This window comes from Panthera pardus, unplaced genomic scaffold (genome assembly GCF_024362965.1).
Source record: "Panthera pardus isolate Hobbes unplaced genomic scaffold, ASM2436296v1 HiC_scaffold_24, whole genome shotgun sequence".
Lineage (NCBI taxonomy): Eukaryota > Metazoa > Chordata > Mammalia > Carnivora > Felidae > Panthera > Panthera pardus.
Window position 1 is genome coordinate 47120560 of NW_026526810.1, and position 20671 is coordinate 47141230.

General features: G+C 41.0%; 1 protein-coding gene across 2 annotated transcripts in view; it reads right to left on the reverse strand.

The window, feature by feature from the left end:
• Window positions 1-20671, reverse strand: part of GALK2 (galactokinase 2) — a 137887-nt gene that overhangs the window by 28748 nt on the left and 88468 nt on the right. For both annotated transcript variants that reach the window (XM_019442156.2, XM_019442155.2), the window contains exons 7-8: window positions 20026-20178; window positions 10675-10885 (exon numbers count right to left, since the gene is read on the reverse strand). In XM_019442156.2, coding sequence (XP_019297701.1) covers window positions 10675-10885; window positions 20026-20178 — 364 coding nt within the window. The remainder of the gene's footprint in view (window positions 1-10674; window positions 10886-20025; window positions 20179-20671) is intronic.

Consider the following 20671-nt stretch of genomic DNA (forward strand, 5'->3'; position numbering starts at 1 on the left):
TTTCCAGGAGCAGCAAGAGCTGGGATTGTCTATGTCATAATAAACTCTACTCCTCTGATCTTGAAACCTTTGCCTCACTCTGCTATTGTCACCCTCACCTGCATTTTATACTCTGGCAACACACGAAGCTCCTGTTAACTCCAGGGACATTCAGAAGATGAGAGAGCCCAGTGCTCCCTAATTACCATGTTCCCTTCTAATTATAGTTATCAAACACTGCTTAAGGAGAGCAAGGTGCTCTCTTCAGAGGTGCTGTCTTCATCTGGGTAGACCCCTCCCCCCCAAAAAAAAAACCCTAATAGAGAATCTTGAATGTAACAACAAATTCTCAATAATTATCAATTAATTCTCAGTAAATGTCAACTTCCTGCTCCCATCTCATCAGCAAAGGAAGACTCTAAAGCTGCTTCCTGGATGAGCCACATTTTTGTTTCCCTCTCTTTCTTGAGGAAACGACTTTCCCATTAACTTCCCAGAACTTCCCTAAAGCTTTGTTCTTGGAAAAAGTGAAAGGCCCAAACAATTTCAAGATATTTAAAAAGGAGCCTAGGGAGCTGGGAAGGGGTCTTGGTCAGTGCAGAGCTGAATGAAGGACTATGGAAAACAAAGGTCACACTTGCCTAGAGCTGGCCTGTCCTAATATTTTAACATAAAAGGGAATAAGCTAGGGGCGCCTGGGTGGCTCAGTCGGTTAAGTGCCTGACTTTGGCCCAGGTCATGATCCCACACTGCATGGGTTCAAGCCTCGCGTGGGGCTCTGTGCTGACAGCTCAGAGCCTGGAGTCTGTTTCAGATTCTGTGTCTCCCTGTCTCTCTGCCCCTCCCTCACTCTGTCTCACTGTCTCCCCAAAATAAATATTAAAAAAATTTTTTAAGAAAAGGGAATGAGCTCTGGTCTTTGCTGTCTTCTACTAATTGAATTACAGGGGGAAAAATGTAAGGGAGCAAAAAGAATGAAGACAGGCAAAGGAAAACCCAATGCTTATCTGAGAAAGAAGTAGCACACTTTAGCATTTGTTTTATTGTTGTCTTCCCACAAAATGCTAAATAAAGGAGACAAGGATTATGCTGGCCTTACTGATTGCTAATGCACAATTCCTACCACAGTGCTTGACTAGTTGCCCTTCAATTGAGTACTTGTTGAATAAAGGAATAAAAACTTACTCCTATTTACTTATATTAGTCATTCATTTGCCATTATGATCAAAAAGTAGGACTTTACCAAATTACGACAATAGATTATGCAAGTGAGAAGCTACATCATCTGCCATGCTAAAAGACCCTACTAGCCCGCATAGGCTGTTGCCCAGACTTTGCTTTTGAAAGGTATGCACTAGCATAGACCAGGAAGGTGGGCCGGACACTGCACAAGAGGGGAGGGTTGAGGGAGCTCTGACACGCGCTAAATGTGGCCCTCCTCTTAATTTCCTCATGCTAAGTATTAAAGACAATAGACCTCCACTACACCTGGACTTTCCCAAACATAGCGTGGTATTAGGGAAGATAAAAATGGTGCACTTTGACAAACATCTAATGAGATGTTCCTATTCTCAAGGTGCTTACAACATAACTGGTAATGTCCTGCAAAGATAAGTAAGGATGCTGTATTTTACAGAGGCTGTGATTATGAATGAGTTTATGTAGCTCTCCGGGACCAGGGTGGGAGGTGAATGCACACAGGCATACGTTTGTCTGGGACCTCTCTGTGTTTGTGTTTAAGTGATTCTCCATAAAAAAGCTCTGAGTGCAGATGAGTCTGTCTTCCTTTAAAGATACTTTTTCCCTTTTTCTTTGTCTGTCTGACTCTTCCCTTTTGATTTTCATCCTCTCTGCCATCTTTTCCCTATTGAACTAAAATACAGAAATGAAGTATATACCTTGCCTCTTTGTTAATCGAGTAGAATTTTATATTCCTTGTTCTTAGAACATTCTATAGTTTCTCACTAAGACTGAATGTTATACTGCTATTCCTACGGAGATGGCCTCTGGTCTTTTTTGCTGCATCAATAACCCTTGATAGAATTAAGGCTTCCCAGTGGTACTAATGGACTGAGGGTGTTCATTCTTGTGGTCTCTCCCACCCCATTCCCACCTAAGACAATATGAAGAACTATCTTCCTCAAGCTTTAAAAAAAAAAACAAAAAAAAAAAAAACTGCAATTTCTCTGCCCCTGAATGTAAAGTGGTGCCATGTCATGTTTCCATCAGGAAACCTGCAGCAGGAATGAAGATCAACTGAGATCTCATGTGGTTAAACCTGTGAAGGCCTATACAGATACAATGGATCATTGTTTTGTTGCTCATTACTATTAAAATGTGTCAATAACCTGGTAAAAGTCACTAGATCAATATCTAGTGGAAACAAATTGGACACAAACTCATGTGGTTAGGAAAAAATACGCATTTTCTAATTTAGAAATTCTTAGTAGGAAATTTCCTTCCACCTGAAGCTAGGTACTTTGAAAAGTAACAAAAGTAAGAGGTGAACTAATAGCAAACAAGAGATGTTTTTCTGGACCATGCCCTGAGATTCAAGAATAACACTCTCCTGAAAAGAGACTGTGTGAACTCCACAAGACAAGGGAAAAAGTGACAAGCCCAGGGCCAGGAAGGACTTCACCAAAGTGTAGATAAAATGCCAGTATGAGAGAAATGTGCAACATAAAAGGACATCACAGTATGTCTAATATTTAAGTGAAGATACTTGGAATTTGGTCAAGAACAATATCCATTGCCCCAGATGTCTGGAAAGAAATGCCAATTTCATAATTGTACATGAGACAGTAAATTGGTTCTCATCACTAAGATTTGACAGGATGAAACTCCTAGCCACAAAGCACAGGGAAGTGTGGTTGTCATTAGGGCCGTTTCTGAAATGTTCCCAGTGCTCCTTACACATGTTAAGACAGACCGCACTTCCCCACCCCCTTTGAAGTTCCTCAGATTCAAATGACTTGCTCAAGCCAACGAAACAAGGATAGGAGTGATGGTGTCAGTCTCTGGAGGATGTTAAAAGCCAGTGAGCAATTATCAACATTCCCTTCCTCTGGCCACAGGGATTATGGACAAATATTGAGAGAGAACACCCCCTCCCCCCCGCAAGCCTGAGTCCCTGTATGTCTCAGATAAACGGACCCTTCTGCTGCCTTGTGTTGGATATGCAGAGTACACATATTTAGGTTGGGGGGGGGGGAGGGGCCGGGGGGGAGGAGTCAAGCCACTGAGACTTTGGACTTGTTACTGAAGCATAATCACCTCGAACACACCAATATAGGAGATAATCACTTTGACCAAACTGAACATATTTAACTATAGAAAAGCAGCTTTGTATATGAATAAAATATTTACTTACATGGAAACCTAAAACTGTGAAAATGAAAGCAAAAATAGCAAAAAAGTAAAACTAGGAGGGGCAAGATTCTGTCCTGTTAGGTAGATGAAGACCACAGGTTTTTTTTTCCTAATCTAAACCAGCAGAGAGGCAACATGGTACACAATGAGATGTCAGCTGTCCTCATATCTACAGAGGCCTCATTCTACTCAAAGCAGTGTCTAATAGGGGCGCCTGGGTGGCTTGGTCGGTTAGGCGTCCGACTTCGGCTCAGGTCATGATCTCACGGTCCGTGGGTTCGAGCCCCGCGTCGGGCTCTGTGCTGACAGCTCAGAGCCTGGAGCCTGTTTTGGATTCTGTGTCTCCCTCTCTCTTTGCTCCTCCCCTGTTCATGCTCTGTCTCTCTCTGTCTCAAAAATAAATAAACGTTAAAAAAAAAAAACAAAAAAAAAACAAAACAAAGCAGTGTCTAATAAATTCATGGCCGACTCTTTGATAATTTCATCTCTCAGAAGGTAGAGAAACATTCGTGATAAATTCAAACAAAGGAATACTGTCAAGATATATGTGTCAAGTCACATATCCTAGCCTTAAGAAAAACACATATTTAAAAATTTAGAAATTGTCTTTTACCTTTCCTTCCTTTCCTTTCCTTTCCTTTCCTTTCCTTTCCTTTCCTTTCCTTTCCTTTAGGCAGCCATGAATGGAATGGCCAGCAAAACCGAGTCAAAAAGGCAGTTTGGCCTGAGAAAGTAGATAGGAACGACAAGATCAGGGCCAGGGAGGCCAGCAGGGTTGGGATCAAGGTAGTGGTCAGGGCTGAGCAGCCAAGGGGGGCCAGCAATGCCAAAGCCAAGGAGGCAGCTTGGATGAGGAAGGTAGCTGGCAGGGCCAGGAAACCAGGTAGTTGTAGGGGAAACAAGCAAATAAAAAAATATATTAGGAAAGATGAGGGGAATTTTTTTAATGCTTCAATGGTCTAAGCAGGGGTAACACATGCCATTGCAGCTCATGTACATTGTCATTTATCTGCCCACTCACTTCACTGTCATAGAGTAGCAGCTAGGTCTGCAGTGGGCTCCCTCATCCCACTGGCCCTTCCCTTTAGCTTCTCTGACTCTTTGGGCCAGGTACATGTTTAGCTTCCCCTGCAGGACACCAGCATCATCAAACTTGCAGGCCTCGAGGTGGTGAGAGTTTGACTCCCATTTCTGTCCATCCTCATGGGTTCCTACTGTCCTTAACACCCTCACTTCACATCTATCATCACTGCCTGACTGTCTTTCCTGTTGACGTCAGGCTCCAGCACTGGATGCGAAGATAGAGTCTTACGTACTATTTAAACAGCTTACGCAATTGCATGTGGTCAAATCTATATAATAAATCCCTTTCAGGGAGCCTTGGTGGCTCAGTTGGTTAAGCGTCCGACTTCAGTTCAGGTAACGATCTCACAGTTCATGAGTTTGAGCCCCACGTCAGGCTCTGTGCTGACAGCTTAGAGCTGGAGCCTGCTTCAGATTCCATGTCTCTTTCTCTCTGTGCCCCTCCCCTGCTCACACTTTGTCTCTATCTCTCTCTCTCTCTCAAAAATAAGTAAACATTAAAAAAAATTTTGTTTAAATCCTTTTCTCGGATAAAAGCCTAATACAGCCCCACATCAGTGGTTAAGACAGCAGAATGCTCTGGAATTACTGCATGGGTTTGAATCTTAATCATTCTGTACCTCAGTTTCCTCACCTGTAAAATATCAAAATATTGGAACCTACCTTATGGGATGTTCTTAGCAACAAAATCATCTGAAGCCAATCTTTTACCCTTTATGCTTCCCTAAACTAAATCTATGCAGCCTGTGCTATATTTCACTTATATAGATTTGAAATGTTTAAAGTCCATGTGTGAATTCAAAGACCACTGTCAAAAACATTCAGATGCAAGACAGAATGTTCTGTTGGCTGAAAAACCTTGGTATTATTCTTTGTTTCTAGAATGAAAAAGGAAAAGTCAGCATTATCAACAGTTTTGTCAATGCACCAGCCTATTTGATATTGTAATGGAAAATGCACTTGCCTTTGTCTTTTAAACAGAATTTCAAAAAAACATCTACCAAAAATTATTCCCTAGGAGCTGCCTAATTTGGGGAGTTTGTCATATCTCAATAGTACGAATAGATTAGGAGGGTGGGGAGGGAGGTGGTATAAAGGAACAGTGAATGCATGAGTATTTGAATGTGTGTGTCCAAATGTGTTCATGCCAATTTATACCCTGGAAAAGACTATTTCATGCATGTACTCTAAACATGAGTACAAGTATAGCAAATGTCTTAAAAGGACTTAGAATAGTGTAAGTGTTTATAACATAGTAAGTACTCAATGTTAGATGTTGTTAATATATTATTATTAATGTAGAATGAAGAGATTTTTTTCAAATCTAGGCATAACCACCCTTTTGTTAGACTTTGAGTGCCTTCTTAAATTGGCCTCCCCCCCATTAGTACTCCATATGGATAGAAGAAAATTAATTCAACTCATTTATTCATTCAGCAAATATTTTCTAGGCCCCGCGGGAATACAGAGGTGCACAAAACAGGGATGCTTTTGCAAGGATACAAATCCTGGGAGAAGATGGTGCCTCGTGGCTCACATTTAGTTGTCATGACTCTTTTAGGGTTTATTTCTGGGAAATGCCATTATAGTAACTACTGTATGCAAGTTTCATATGAGGCTGGAAAAGTTGTTTCCAGCTTGCTTTCATGGGTGTAGGTCACCGGAGTCTATGGGGCTGCTTTGTCAGGAAGGTTGACATCCCCTTCCTCCTTCCCTGCACCGTGTAGGATCTTCCTGAAGCTGAAGGCTCAATATACAAGGATGACCTTCCCAGAGAGAGGAAAACACTTGTCTTTGACAAAGAGGATCAGTGTCGGAGAGAGGTAAATGTTTAGTCTCACTGGTCTAACTCTTTCCCACACTACATCCTCTCCTGGCAGCCATGCCAAATCACATGAATTCGAGAAAGTTGGGGAACTCAAGGGTTTGAAGGTACAGAGTATGAAGAGGTGGTCAAGGTCACCGGTTCATTCTGGACCTGTCCCAGTTCAAGATGGCCAAATGTATTTCAGACTACTGCAGGGGTCAACTACTCCTCAAAATATCCTTTCAGAATTTCATTTTAGCTCTGTTAAAACACTCACACATGGGGAAGAACATTCCAGAATTCTCTTGCTTTTGTGGCTCCAGAATGGCCTCAGGAGCCAGAAACGAGGCTGCTATTTTAAGCCTTGTAGGATAAGGGGAAGATTCTGAGCTCTAGCCTACCCATCAGTGGCAGGGGCACTGACCAGGGTACAGCACAGATCACTGGCAAGATTCCAGTATGCTGATACTGGGTTGTTCCTACAGAAGTTGAGAGTTTTAAGATGCCATGTCTTTAAATTCATACTTAATAAGGTATGACCACATTCATGTTTAGCTCCTTAAATATTTGAAAAGGAAAGGTAAACCAATGAAAAGGGGTATATAATGTGCACAGCTGAAAGAGGAAGAGGAAAACCCAGCAAGGAAGCATTATCTTCAAGTGATCTAAGATAAAAGATACAACCATTTTTTCCTAGAAAATAAAAAGCCTTTACTCCTGGCATGATCCTGCCCTTTGTGGCCAGATAGCTGAGAAGTCAACAGGAGTGAGGAACAAAACAGAGGCACTACGGAGAGAAGGAGAGGAAAAAGGATGAAGTGAAAGTTAATTATTCCCACACTTGACCTTCCAAAACTTCAAGCAACTTGAAGCATATGTTTTGTGTATAACAAAAATAGTTACTTGATTTATCCTTTTATACTTTGTTTCATAAGAATCTATTATCTTGCAAAAATGAAAACAACAGACAAAACTGAAGGATTCATCATATTTGGCATTATTACAATTCCATCACCTAGATTTTAAAGATTTCTGCCCAACCAGTATCTGTAAACACTATGAAGGTCTATATTTTCCTTTGGAGTTTCTTCTAGGCTCTTTATAGAAAACTTTTCTTCCAAAATTCTTATAAGAACGATTACATTGTGTTGAGATTATAGAATTTAGTGCCTGACATCTTACAAGGTATTTTTAAATTGATTTCTTTGATATCTGATATCTTGATATCTTTCCAACACTTAATTGGAAATTGAAATTACTGACCAACTGACTCTATTTTATAAGTACCTTTATATTTTTCCATCACATAAAAACAAACTACTTTTCTTAGACCTAACTGAGATAATCTATGAGAACCACAATTTATCAAATGAAAAAATTCCACAGTACTTCTCTCAGTTCTTCTAAACACAGCAGCTCGGGCACATTCTGGCCAAGTTGAGTTTGCTCCCTGAATTAAGCAAGCTACTGAATGCCACATGATTTTACACTTCTAAAGCCAAAGCACCAGAATGGAAATGGCCAAAAGGGAACTCTAACCACAAAGTAACCTATCTTCATCACCTCTCTTCAGTTTCAAGAAAAAATCAGAGCCAAGCAAAGTCCAAATTCAATATTATCTCACTTGGTGCAGGATTGCTAAGGCCAGCTTATAATATGCTAGGGTAAAAAAATGAACAGCAGAAAGAGAATTGGATTAATCAAAAGACTAGGATTTGGGATCTGGCTTTAGCACTTACTTCCTATAAATCTTGACAAATCATGTAACTCTCTGAGTTCTTCACTTATGAAATGAGGAGAACCAGGTGACCCAGAGTTGTTGTGAGATTCAAATTATATGATGTGGGTAAAGAGTAATATGTAAACCATAGAGTAAATAACAAGCTTTTTAGGGTGTTTTACTCTAGATGTCTTCCTAAAGAGCAGCTCATGCCAGTGCCCTGTGCTTGCTGAAAAGCCTGATTACTGCTCGTGACTTTGGAAATCACAGGGTCTAAACAAATTAGTCAGCAACCGGCCAGCACTTTGTCAGCATATGGTCACAGGCAGTTACTAATCTAAGCAATGAGATTCATGTCCAGCCCAGCACGGTACACTGAAGCTGCAAGGCCACCCCAAGGCTAACTATATGTGCCCACCTCTCCTGACTCTGACCACAGCTTCATCTCTTCCTCTGGGTTCACACCTTAGGAAACACCTCCCATTGAAATCAGCTTGGCCCCTGAGCCTCTAGAAACCCACACATCATACCACACCCTTAGACTATTCCTACCTGTGGGCAAGACCTGACAAATAATCCTTCAAATATTTCTAGCCAGTCCCTAGTCATGGACTCTAGCCATTCTAAACGACATCTAAAGGATTTGAGGATTTTTCCTTTGTGTGTTTAATTTTAATGGCCTCTGAGAATTTCCAAATCTAATTATTAGAAATTTGGAAAGAGAAAACAACAATTGTACATGGGGCTTTGGAAGTCTGGCTGGTTTAGCAAAGGCTGCAAGCTACAGTTTGATTGTAAACATCTCTCTCTGTGCTGGAACGTCACAATCAACATCTCCCAACTCACACTCATATCCAGGTAAAGGAAGCAATTTTGGCAAAAAGCAAACATTGGATTCCACGTGCCTTTGGGAAGGCATGGATCTCCATGATGAGAAAAGTTAGTTCTAGTCAAAACTAAGCACGTTATTAAAGTGAATGTCCTGGAATAAAAGGTGGAGGCACCCTCCAGAGTTCTCTACGGCGCCAACTCATACGATCTAATGCAGCCCAACATTTAGTAAGAATCCTATCTTCTAAAGGGTTAAGAGAAACATTGGCTTAAGATCTTAGACCAACCAAAGCACAAACTCAGAAGAAACAAGGCAAAGATACAAAAGGATCTTGATCCCTAAAGTTAAAGCTAAGTGTGCCAAGAGAATTCGGCTGGAAATCTGACTGAAGTTAGATGGCTGGATTCAGAAAGTAACTCAAGTGACATTAATCTAGGAGATTCTAGAACCCCACAGACTAATTTATGTTCATATTTTTGTTTTGTTTTGTTTTGTTTTTTAACTTACTTATTCCAATAGCAAAAGAGAAAGAAATCCTTTGAGGGTGATAGAATTACAAAATGGATTCATTCATTCAACATAGATTTACTGAGTACAAACAAAACATAAGTAAATTATTGAAAGCATTGCAAGCATGCCAGTAGGGAAGTTATTTTAGATGAAGGGGTAAGATTAAGCATCGTTTTTATAAAAACAATCAAATCCTTATTCTTTGGGGGGAAATTTTTAAATACATATACATAAATAGAAAGGTACATACTCTGATTAGGAAATTATCTTTTGTGTTTTCCAAGGTTTTCTGGGAAATTAACTTATTCTTTAAATGCTGAGATAGAGAGAGGTTGGAAAGACAGGCAGATATAGAGAAAAAGGAACATAGATACAGAGAAAGAGAACAAGCTGTGGATTGAGAAGGATCCAGAAGAGATGAGAATTATATTGAACTTTTTAGATAGGAACTGCATTTCAGAAAAGAGGAAAGCTCTAGTCAGAAAAGGGCAGTGATGTTTAGGATTAAAGGTCCAGAGGCAAGACCAAGATGAAATTAGTAAGTGGAATGGTCCAGCCAAGACAACACTATACGAGTGTACGTGTATGGGCTCGAAAGGGAGACAGGACAGAACACAGGCCAAGTTGAGGAGAAATTTAACATCCATGTTAAGCAGCTTAGGTACTGAACTGAACTGAACTGAAATGGGGCTCTGAGGCTGATCTTTACAAGCTCCCAACCCAACTCTACCTCCAGAAATGGTTGGATCTTAGCTAGATGTCCCTGCCCCACCTGCACCGCTGGTATTGACTTTCCACAGATAGATAACCTTTGCTTCTAAGAAGAGAAGCCACCCCAGTGCACCTCCAACTTTACCTGGCCTTCATCTCAGGGATCTGATATTATCAGCGTGAAAACAAGATCTCTTGAAAGCAGCAGGCAAACAAAAAACTTTCACACTAAAGTGGGCAACAAATTTCAACCTAAGCAGGGAAGACTTTCTGGTGTCCCAGGGCATGTCTCAGCAGTTATAAGCACTGCTCTAACCTAGACCTTTTTATGTAAATAATATAATAACCAAGAAAATGGACAGAAGAAAAAATGAAAAGCTTACTGAAATAGGAACTTCTCAAGGGCAGGAACCTTGCTTTATTCACCTTTGCCTCACCAGAATACCTGGCATATAGCAGATCAGGAGATACTTGTTGACGAATGAATGAATGGATTTAATGGAGCCAAGCATCTAGATAGTTAAGTTTGACAAAACATACACATTCTCCAAGTACCCTCAGGCATGCTTCTAAATCAGTCAAATCCATGGGAAAATTGTAATCTTTCCAGCTGTGAGTATGGGAACAATCCATGTTCTTAACTTTCTTCAGCTGACTCACCATCTTGAGTGTTTGGACTCAGAACTTGGGTTCGAAGCTCCTGCAGGCTAATTCCCAAACACCTGCAGACCTCCTCAGGGCTATAGGGTTCAGGGTGAAGGGCGTCTTCCACGATCCCGAGCATTTCTTCCAGACTGACCCCTAGTTTGGCCTGCACCTCCTCTAGCCGCAGTATTTTATCCCATTGCAAGCCTTTGTACTTTGCCAGGAGCTGTAAGTTCAAACCAAGATAATGGTTATCTTTCATTTCAGAAATTGATAGGTGCTATTTTAATTAGCCAAATTCAACTTTAAGCTGTTGGATTTTTGTTTTTGTTTTGTTTTTTTCCTATTCAACCTATCCACATTTCCCATCATTGCTTGAAAATGCACACTGGATTCATATGTTTGGAATTAAACATGCTTGTGTGACACTCTCAGGCTAGTTAAATATTTTTCCTTAAAATTCCTAATATCCCACTGATTTTTTTTTGTTTTTTGTTTTTTGGTTTTTGGTTTTTTTTGTTTTTTTTTTTTTTTGCCTGCTACCACTTTCCCTCAGGGCTATTCCTTGGAATGATTTTTTTCTTTTATCCCTATTCAGTTCATCCCTAATACACCACTCTCTATAAAGTCTACAGAAAGCTACTCAATTCTCATGTGACCTGGGTCCTGAGGTGGACACTGTATGCCCGCTTTCATTAGAGCACTTCCTGTTTACCACATGCCTCTTTGAAAATGGCTAATGAATTTAAGTATCTGGGCATTTGGAGTAAAGTCCCAGATTTTAAATGAAAACCTCATTGGTGACCTTATGAAAAACCACTTCATTAGATCGCTGGTAGAACTAGTGCTGTATGCTTCTCCACCCTCAAGGGAAGAGTGTGGCTTCCAACTGCATCCTGAGGCATCCCTTAGTCTGATGGAGAGGGTTAAGTACAAACCAAATCTTTGTAACCAGGTCCACTTATGGGAACCTCAATCCAGAATGTGTTTCATTCTCCCCAGACCACTCGCAGCCCTTCAGAGCAGGAGACAATCAAAAGAGTGAAGATATCTCTCACCCTAAGGTCTATAAAACTCATTCCCTTAGTGTGAGGCAGGTGCAGACAATACAAACAGCAAAAAGAAGCAAGTAAAAGAAGGGGAAACTAGTCTTCAGGAAAATGTGCATCTGATTTACTCTTCTATTATGCTGATGATTTGATTTGCTTTCTTTTAGACAGGAAGCAGGGTTTACCAAAAGACCATTGAACTTTGGTTAAGGCCACTCACTTCTGAAGAATGTTAATAACAGAAGTTCTTATATTCATTAGTCCTCTTTTTAAAACTCTGGCTAATACATTTGAAAGGAGTTAATGATTTTAAGGCAGAACTGGGAAAAGAGAAAAAGAATTCTATTTTTCTGTTCAATTATTTCACAGAACATGGTACCATTTCTAAAGCAAGGACTAAAGCTAAGACCTTTCCTTCTGACTTTGTTTGCTTAGAACATTTAGTTAGCGGTTGAGCAGTGCTAGATTTGATACCTCCATGGATTTGCTCTTTTATTGAATTCATTCATCCATGGTCTATATTCCAAAGTATTGCCAAATTTGTTTGAGAAAACTTACAAAGACATACATAGAACAATATATTTATATTATACAGAAAAAGAGCTTAAGTTGATAAATCTCCTAGAATGATACTTTCTTGAAATACAGATCCAAACCCAACCAAAATAAGCAATGAAGCAAACAGAAGTAATTATACCTGTATATGATTTAAAATGTGCTTTTTATTTCTTTTAATCTTCAACAGCCTTATGAGATGGGTGTTATTACTCTATTTAAGAGGTGAGACTAAGTGACTTGTCCAAAGTCATCTAACTATTAAGAAACAGAGCTAGAAATTAAACCCTGATCCTCTAACTCTTTCTTGATTTCTCAAGGCCACATTCTCAGTGAGTCACGGCCAACATCTACACGGTGTTGCTTACACTAGTTCAAATTGCCATTCAAGCCCTATGAATGCATTTCTAAGCACAAACTAAGATTTATGCTAGAAATGAACATTCCAGTGATTTAAAAACACTTTGATAGATGTGTTCCATCAAAAAAAAAAAAAAAAAAAGGAAGGAAGGAAAAGGAAACATAAAAAAAGATGGCCCCCAAGTGATGACTGTGGGCTCTTCCTAAGGACCTTTTAGTAAACAACAGTCTTCAAGTTTCCATCCCTGGGCTCACTTGGACAAGTCACATTGCCTCAGGCACTTGAACCAAGGAAACTGGGCCAGGGATGTGTGAGGAGAAAGTATGGGAGGGATGCCTGCTGCTGCCTACAAGGTTGTTTTTTTAAGGCAGCCTCCATGTGTGCTTTTCTTCCATAGACATAGGCACTAGCATACAAAAGTTAGCATTCACTCCAGCAATATCCCAGTTTGCTGTTGGGTCCACATGGCCAGTTTGATATGTATTTCAATTAACAACAGCAGCATGGCCATGAGCCACCGAACAGCGTGCTGTGTCATAGGAGTAAAATAGGAAAGCTGCTTAAGCCCTTTGGAATCTGGCTCAGGAAACAGAAAGATGTGACTTGCAGATGAAGGAAGGGGATGGGTAAGATCACTGTTGCTCAAAGACAGAACTTCATGAAGGAATTTGCCACTTGAGGCCCTGGTGATTGGCCTACTTCACAGTTGTGAGTCAGGGCTATGAGTCAGGGCTATGGGTCATTTCGTCACAAGTCCCTCACTTGTAGCAGGGTGGGGAAATAGGAGAAAGCAGTTCTTTGTCAACATCTAGCACTTTCTTTGCACCGCTGCAAGTACTAAGTCTTCGTATCAGATACCACTTGTGGGAGGCTCCTGAGCTTGTTCCATGCTCGGTGGGCAAGAAAGCAGGCAACAAGTGTTTTGTCCACAGTCATGGAAAGAAGCAGATAAAGGGTGCTAGGATCCTGTCTCAGGTTGGTGTCTCTCAGAAGCAGGCCCTAAGGCAAGTATTTAGAAGAAAGGATGATTGCAAGATGCTGGTAGAGGAGTAGAAAGTGAGACAGGAACAGAAGCCAGTGCAAGGTGTACTGATACAGACAGGTGAGGCCGGGCCCAGCAGGCCCTCTGGAGCCTGTACGTAAAAACCTCAGATGTGCCCTGCCTGTGGGCAAGAAAGCTGGGATATTTACCCACTAACTCTCATCCATCATCCGGTGAGGGCTACTTGCAAGCTACTTCCCTAACACTTCCAGGTTGTGTCAGGTGCATACTCAGAGCTCTGCTACAGACAGAAAAAGCCCTCAGTCCTGGAGAGTTGTTGGAGCTTGCTGTCAGGGAGTGTGCTGGGAGAGTGGTAAGATATGGACCCTATTTCAGGAGCCTGACTGTCAGAATCCACCCCTCCTTGACTTTCCCATTGCATTCAGCAGTACTAACACATCAGTGGGAAAGGTACCAAGTCTCCTCTTCACCTGGTCAGCAAAAGGCTAGAATTTCTAATCCCTTCCCTTAGTTACCTCTAAAAACACTCCATTCAACAAGCTATCTTCCATACAACAAAAGCAGCTGTGTTGTTTTGTTTCGGGTTACATAAATCACACATGCTTATTTTTAAAATTTCAAAGAACACAAACAGTTCAAAGTACAAAAAAAAAAAAAAAAAAAAAAGCAAAGTACAATAAATCGTCTGTAGTTATCCCAACGAGACAACTACCAACCACCATTTTGATAATCATCCTATCATATATTTCTACAAATGTTATGGATACCTGCACACATATAGCTCAACATAAGTGGGATCATACACAGATGTTTTATTGTGAATCCTTTTCATTTTTTGCATATCTCTCCCTTACCCGCTTCCAACTACACAGAGCTGTTCTCCAGTATTCCGTGGCAGGTGGTGACTTCCGTGTGCACATTGCACTCATAACACAGAACCACAATGACCCTGCGCAGTGTTAGTGATCCACACTGCCTGCACTCTATAGCAGGTTTCAGGCCACAGGATAAAGCCAAAGAAACCCGCACAACTGTGCAGACATATCTATCACAGTTCTCACCACGCCTTCAACACATCCTGCCTTTTTTTTTTAGAAAAAAGGCATCCCCAAACATCATGCTCTGGATCCCACTCACACCTAATTCATAAGGGGCACAATGGAAAGAGCTGGGATGAGGACAGACCTGGACTCCTGCGCTTACTTAAAACAGGTCACAAGCTACCTTGGCCCAAAACTCCCAGTATGTAACATGGCTCACTTGATGTCTACTTCACAAGCTACCATGAAGATTAAGTAAGATAACACTAAAAACACCTAGCACCTTGGAGGTGCCCAGGAGGGCACTATGGTTTTCCTTCCCTCCCCATGTTCCCCTACCTCTCTAGTAGTTCTCACCCACCTGACACCTTCTCCCATGCCTTCAAACATACACAGATGTTTCCTGTCTTAAAATCATTATTCCTAAAGCTACCACTCTTCATTTCTCCCACTCTTCCCATACCAAACTCCAGTTAAGGAATATGGCCTTCCAAAGGTTTTTCTTACCTTCCAAGCCACTCCCAAAGCCCCTGGAGTTTTCTCAGTCCCTTTAAAAAGTCCTAATAAGTCAGTGGTTTCTGGCACTCGTCAGTCCCTACCTTCTTCAAATTTCCTGTTTCGTTGGCTTCTATAGCACTGAGTTTTCCTGGTTTCTCACCTCTCTGGTCCCTGCCTCATTTCCTTCCATGACTCATTTTTCCCCTTTCATTATCTCATTGAAGTCACCTTCCAAGTTTAACCCCCGACCTTCTGATCTTTTCTTGCCAAACTCTTTCCTTCAGCAAACTGAACTTAGCTCTTGGTTTCAATTGTTATCTCCAAACAAATAGATCTGAAGGTTCTCCCCCTAGCCAAAAGTTATATTCCATGCTCAAATTTCTAACCACTTAAAAGAAAATTCCATGGGAAATTTCACTGCCTCTCACTTTCCAGCCACCTTCCATCCAACCTTCCCTAAACCCACCCACCAGTGGCAGAGCTGGGCTTTCCACCCATCATTTCGGCTTAAAACTGCAGTCCTTATCAACTCAACACATTTCCTTTATTCACGCTTGTCTGCGTGCAAGGAGCATTTGCTGAGTGCCCACTACTCCCCAGGCCCTAGGCAGACAACAGTGTTTATTCACTGGCACACACGGTGCCTGACCACAGGGAGGTCTCAGTCTACCAGAGAAGAGAGGTGTTAAATAAGAATTACACAGTGAAGCACTTCATCTAATTGCCATAAACTGCGATAATGGACAAATGCAGGATGTGGAAAGAAGGCATTTAACACATAAAAGGACATTTGACATAACAGGAGTGGGGAGGGTGGTCAGGGAAAATATGCCAAAAGAAAGACAGAAACCCAATCACAGAGAGCTTTATGCCCAACCTTTACCAGGTTCAGGCACAGCCTCTTTCATACCCCTCCCTTTTCATCCCATCCCCGCTTCTCTTCAACCTGCTGCCAGGTTCGTACTTCTAAAACCTTGCTAACAGCAATGGCTCCCCATGCTTCCACGACCAAGCCTGGTTGATCCTTAGCGTGGCACTGAAGTCCCTGCCACAACCTGGTTCCACTGAACACATTGCCCCTGTTCCCCAATATGAGCGTCCTCTACCCTGCAGTGTGGTCTGACCATTCCGGGAATGCTCCACACTAGAGTCTTGGCAGAGTGTGTTCTACTGAATCAACAGTGCTGAGCGAGACCGGCCACGTTCTTGGGTATTTGGTTTTTCTCCACTGAAATTCAAGAAAACTGCCAGAGCCCTGAGATGATGCCCACCTCTCACATTCTATCACTAGACAGAGAATAAGTTCCATATTGACCATTAAGTGGTAGGAGCTAAAACACCGGGTGAGTGATGGCCCCTGACCAGACAGGCTCTGTAAAGAGTCACGTTGTAAAATTTCCTTCAAGTGCCAAAGGACCACATGAAACTCTCTCCTTCATTGCTTCACATGTTGCCACAAGGAGCTCGGGGTATGCAAAAGCAATGGAATAATTTCTTTTGCCTTTCTGACTTCCCATAATGCTTATTATCAGCATCACACATTTTATCCCCCAATATAATTAAGGGATGCTCTCTTTTATAGACATAAAACATTTCTGGAAAGGTTTAAGCCACTGAATGTGTGTAAAGTATGAAAAATTTTGTGCTCATGTAAGATTTCTGGCCACTTTGTTAATTTAAGAACATAAAAATGTGCTTCACTTAAAAGTATCCCTTACGCAAGTAGTAATTATAAATCTCTACTGAGTTTGCTTTGAAATGTTTTTAATTTTAGTTCAAATGGCTCTACCAGACTCTGACTTTCAGTGAATCTGCATCATTTAGTTTTTGGAAGCTACTAGAGGAGCTAGTAAGGAGAGGAGGAGGGAGAAAGAGAAACAGAGACAGAAAGGAGACTTGAGGATAGAAGAAACTATCGATGTTAAAGCCAAACAAAGAAAAAACATCTTTGTTGGTTCAGTGTACTTCCCCGTGTTAAGCAGATACAAAAGGCACTCATTTTCCGAAGAGGAGCTTGGAGAGCTGGGAGCAGTGGGAAAATGAGTGTCATTCATTACAGTTTTGCTGCAGAGAGCTCTGTCTGATCGGTCTCATTTTTGAAGCTATTCTGATTAGTCATTAGTCATTCAGACACTTTTACCGTCTGAAAACAGAAAGTTTACCCAAATTAAGACAACTTTCTTTACCTTTTCATGTGGGAGGTTTCTTTCCTAATCTAATGAGACCATTTCCAAACAAATATTATATTCATCCACATGTGAATAAGAGAATGGAACCATATTAGAAGGAAAATGTGCTTAGTAAAATCTCAGCCTAGATTCCCAGGCAAAAGTGTATTCTTAACATCAAGATCATATTAGCAGTTTTATCTTTACTTCCCTTTTGTACAGAATCTCAGATTCTACTGATCTGCAGCAACATGATTCAGGAAACATTTTTCATCTTGATAAAGTCTTTCACTTGTCTTTCTTCCATATTTTAAAAGAGAGACAAATTCAGAGTATACCAATTGGGAGGAGTAGGGGGCAAAAAGCAAAATTCAGATGCCAGTTTCACCGACCAGAGTACCTCTAAGACGCATGTGGAGCTATCAACTCAGAAGATATCCTCAAGAACAAGAGGTGTTGCAGTGGAGTAAGGTTTTTCAGCCACTACTGCTTCCAAGAGAGATGGCTTTTTTTCCAGTTAACTCTCAGACATTTCCCCATTCTGACAACTTCCACTAGAGACTCAGCCCCACGACTGTGCTCCTCTCTCCCCTTGCATCTTGGGAAGGGAGGAGTCACAACAGGAACCCATTTCACATGTCATACTCGTTGTAGCTGTAGATCTCGTAGAGGACGCCTCATTTCATGATGAAACTTTGAAAACAAAGTTGTGTGTGCATGAAGTCTCCTCAGGAAGACTACACTTACTCATCAATCTCAAAGTAAAGTCAGCAAGAATAAACCCTCAAATAAATAAGACACGAATTTCTTCCACCTCCTGAAAGAGGAAGCTTGTTGTCCTAAAGGAAAAAAAAACTTCACTGTCATTGACGCTTTGATATTGAAAAGTTTACTGCACTACTTCTCATATAGGCACGGATCAGATACTGTGAAGTTTGATATTAAAGCATTGCTTTTACACAAATTTTAGAAATTATCTGAATGAGTAAATTCCAAATTTAAAACATTTAAACCATGATTTTTAAGAAAATATTAATGCCAAAATTTTCCAGAAAAAAAAGCACCTTTTATTTTTCTGGCTCATCGTATCTCAACTCCCCCTAACTTCACAACTTCAGGTGGTGGGAGGAGGGTGAAGTGGCAAGTCAGTCACAGGGATAACTGTACCTTACACAGTAGCTGTAAGGTACTTTCTCCACAGTAGCTTGTCCAATATGCACTGGTAAAATATTGTGAAATTGAGCAAAATACATATGACAGGGCAGGTAACACAGGGAGTTATTTATTCGGCAAATGTTTATCCTGTGCCTATTTTGGCCTAAGCACAATGCCAGGCATTAGAGAGATATAAGAGTTAGCAAGATGGATGCAGTCCTGGATCCCGATAAAATTGTATCAAAAGGAGGAGACAGACATTAAACAATGGTGATAAATTCCATAACTGAGAAGTGTACGTACAATGAAATTTGAAGGGAGACTTAACCTTAGTCTGGGAGTAAGAAAGTCAAGGAAAGCTTCCCTGGGGGACATTTAGGCTGAGACTTCAAAGAAGGCAAGGGGAAGAGCATTCTGGGCATCTGCAAAGTCCCTAGGGTGGGAAGGAGCATTATAACCGGAGTGTAATGGGAGTGGGGGATGCTAAGACAGGAAGAGGATGAAGTGCACAGGCATCAGATCTTGCAAGGCTCTCCAGGACTTTTTACTTTATTCCAATGAAATAAAATTTGAAAGGTGTTAAGCAGGGGAATTATCTGATCAGACTTAAATTTCTAAGCCCTCATTCTAACTAGGAGAAAGCACAGTGCACCTCCTAAGCCAGAACCCACTCCCCAGCTCCAGGCCTTAATTCTCTCCACGTTTCTGGTCATACCATGTACCTTTCTGGATCCTCCATAACATTTCATTTCTGCGTCACTTTTTGGAGCATCTGCTTACATACCATACCTGATCACATACTAACCATTTCCTCTAATTTTAACTCTAATTTCACATCCCTCTAATTTTAACTCTCCACTCTACTCTCTCTATTCTTATGTCTTATATCTCTCTGTGTATCTTCATGCTCCTAGGCATACAACAGGTATTCAATAAATACTTCCTAAGTAGATTTAAGGCTTGACTAGCAAGATTCTTCTAAACTATGGAACAGAGAACTCCCAAAACTCCCTGCTGGTTTGTGTTTCCTTTGCAGACATGTAAAAGTCTTTTGGGCACAGGAGCATTACAGCGAGTCTGTTTTTTTAGAGTGACCAGTGATGGCCCACTGCTACAAAAATGGTGCATCTGACAGCAGCAGGTGTTGGGGTTACCATCACATTTGTTGAGGAAACAAGATCAGTTATGGTCACTTCCCATCAGTCACCTCCAACTACCTTTCTCCACCCATACCTAACCCACGGCCTGTGCTTCACAGATATAAACTCTCCTCTTCTCCCCATGCCACCCTAGAAGACTCAACTGAGAAGTTCACATAGCTTCCAAATGTCTAGAGGTTGCAGGGCACACCTATGGGTTTATTTATCTCCTGAGTTTGGAATCAGATTGCTCTCTACCCGAAGATTATCATTTAAAATATTGCTGCAGTAAGAATGTTGCCCTAAACTTTAGGGAAAGAGACAAAATAGCAGGGAAAAAGGAGAAAAAGGACAAGGGAAAGCCTACTCCAGGTTTCACTAGTGTGCCAAGTTCATACCTTTGCAGCCAGCCGACACTCCATCACTCTGATATTGAAGTGTGAAGTCGCTGCCTTATTCATTTCCACACAACTGTTGGCAATCACAAACACTGCTCCACTTGGGAGTTTCACATCAGTTGCCCTCAGAGGACTAAATTCTATCAACTTGGCCTATTGGAAGAAAAATGACAGGTGAGATATAATGTATTAGAATTCAGAAAATGTTAAATAATTTATGTATTTATTTACCTTAGCAAACATTTTTCCTAAAAATGCACTCATTCAATTCAAATATTATTTATTGACTTCCAGGCACTGTATGAGGCACTGGAGATACAACAGTGAACAAGACAGACATTGTCCCTGCCTTCATAAGAGCTCACAATCTAGCAGGAAAGACAATCAAGTAGACGAATACATTCCTAGGTTGTGTTACAGTGGTAGCAAAGTGCAGGGAGCTTTATAGACACATAGTTGAAGCATCTGATCACCTAGTGTAGGCTCCTTTGAAAAAAGGGAAATCTAAACTGAGTCTTAAAGGATGAGCAAAACTAGGGCAGACAGAGGATTTCTTGACCCAAATGGGATATCAAAGAGAGGGAAGAGCATATGCAAGTTCAGAGGCAAAAAACATGAGGTGTTAATAGAGCTTTGTGTATTGAAA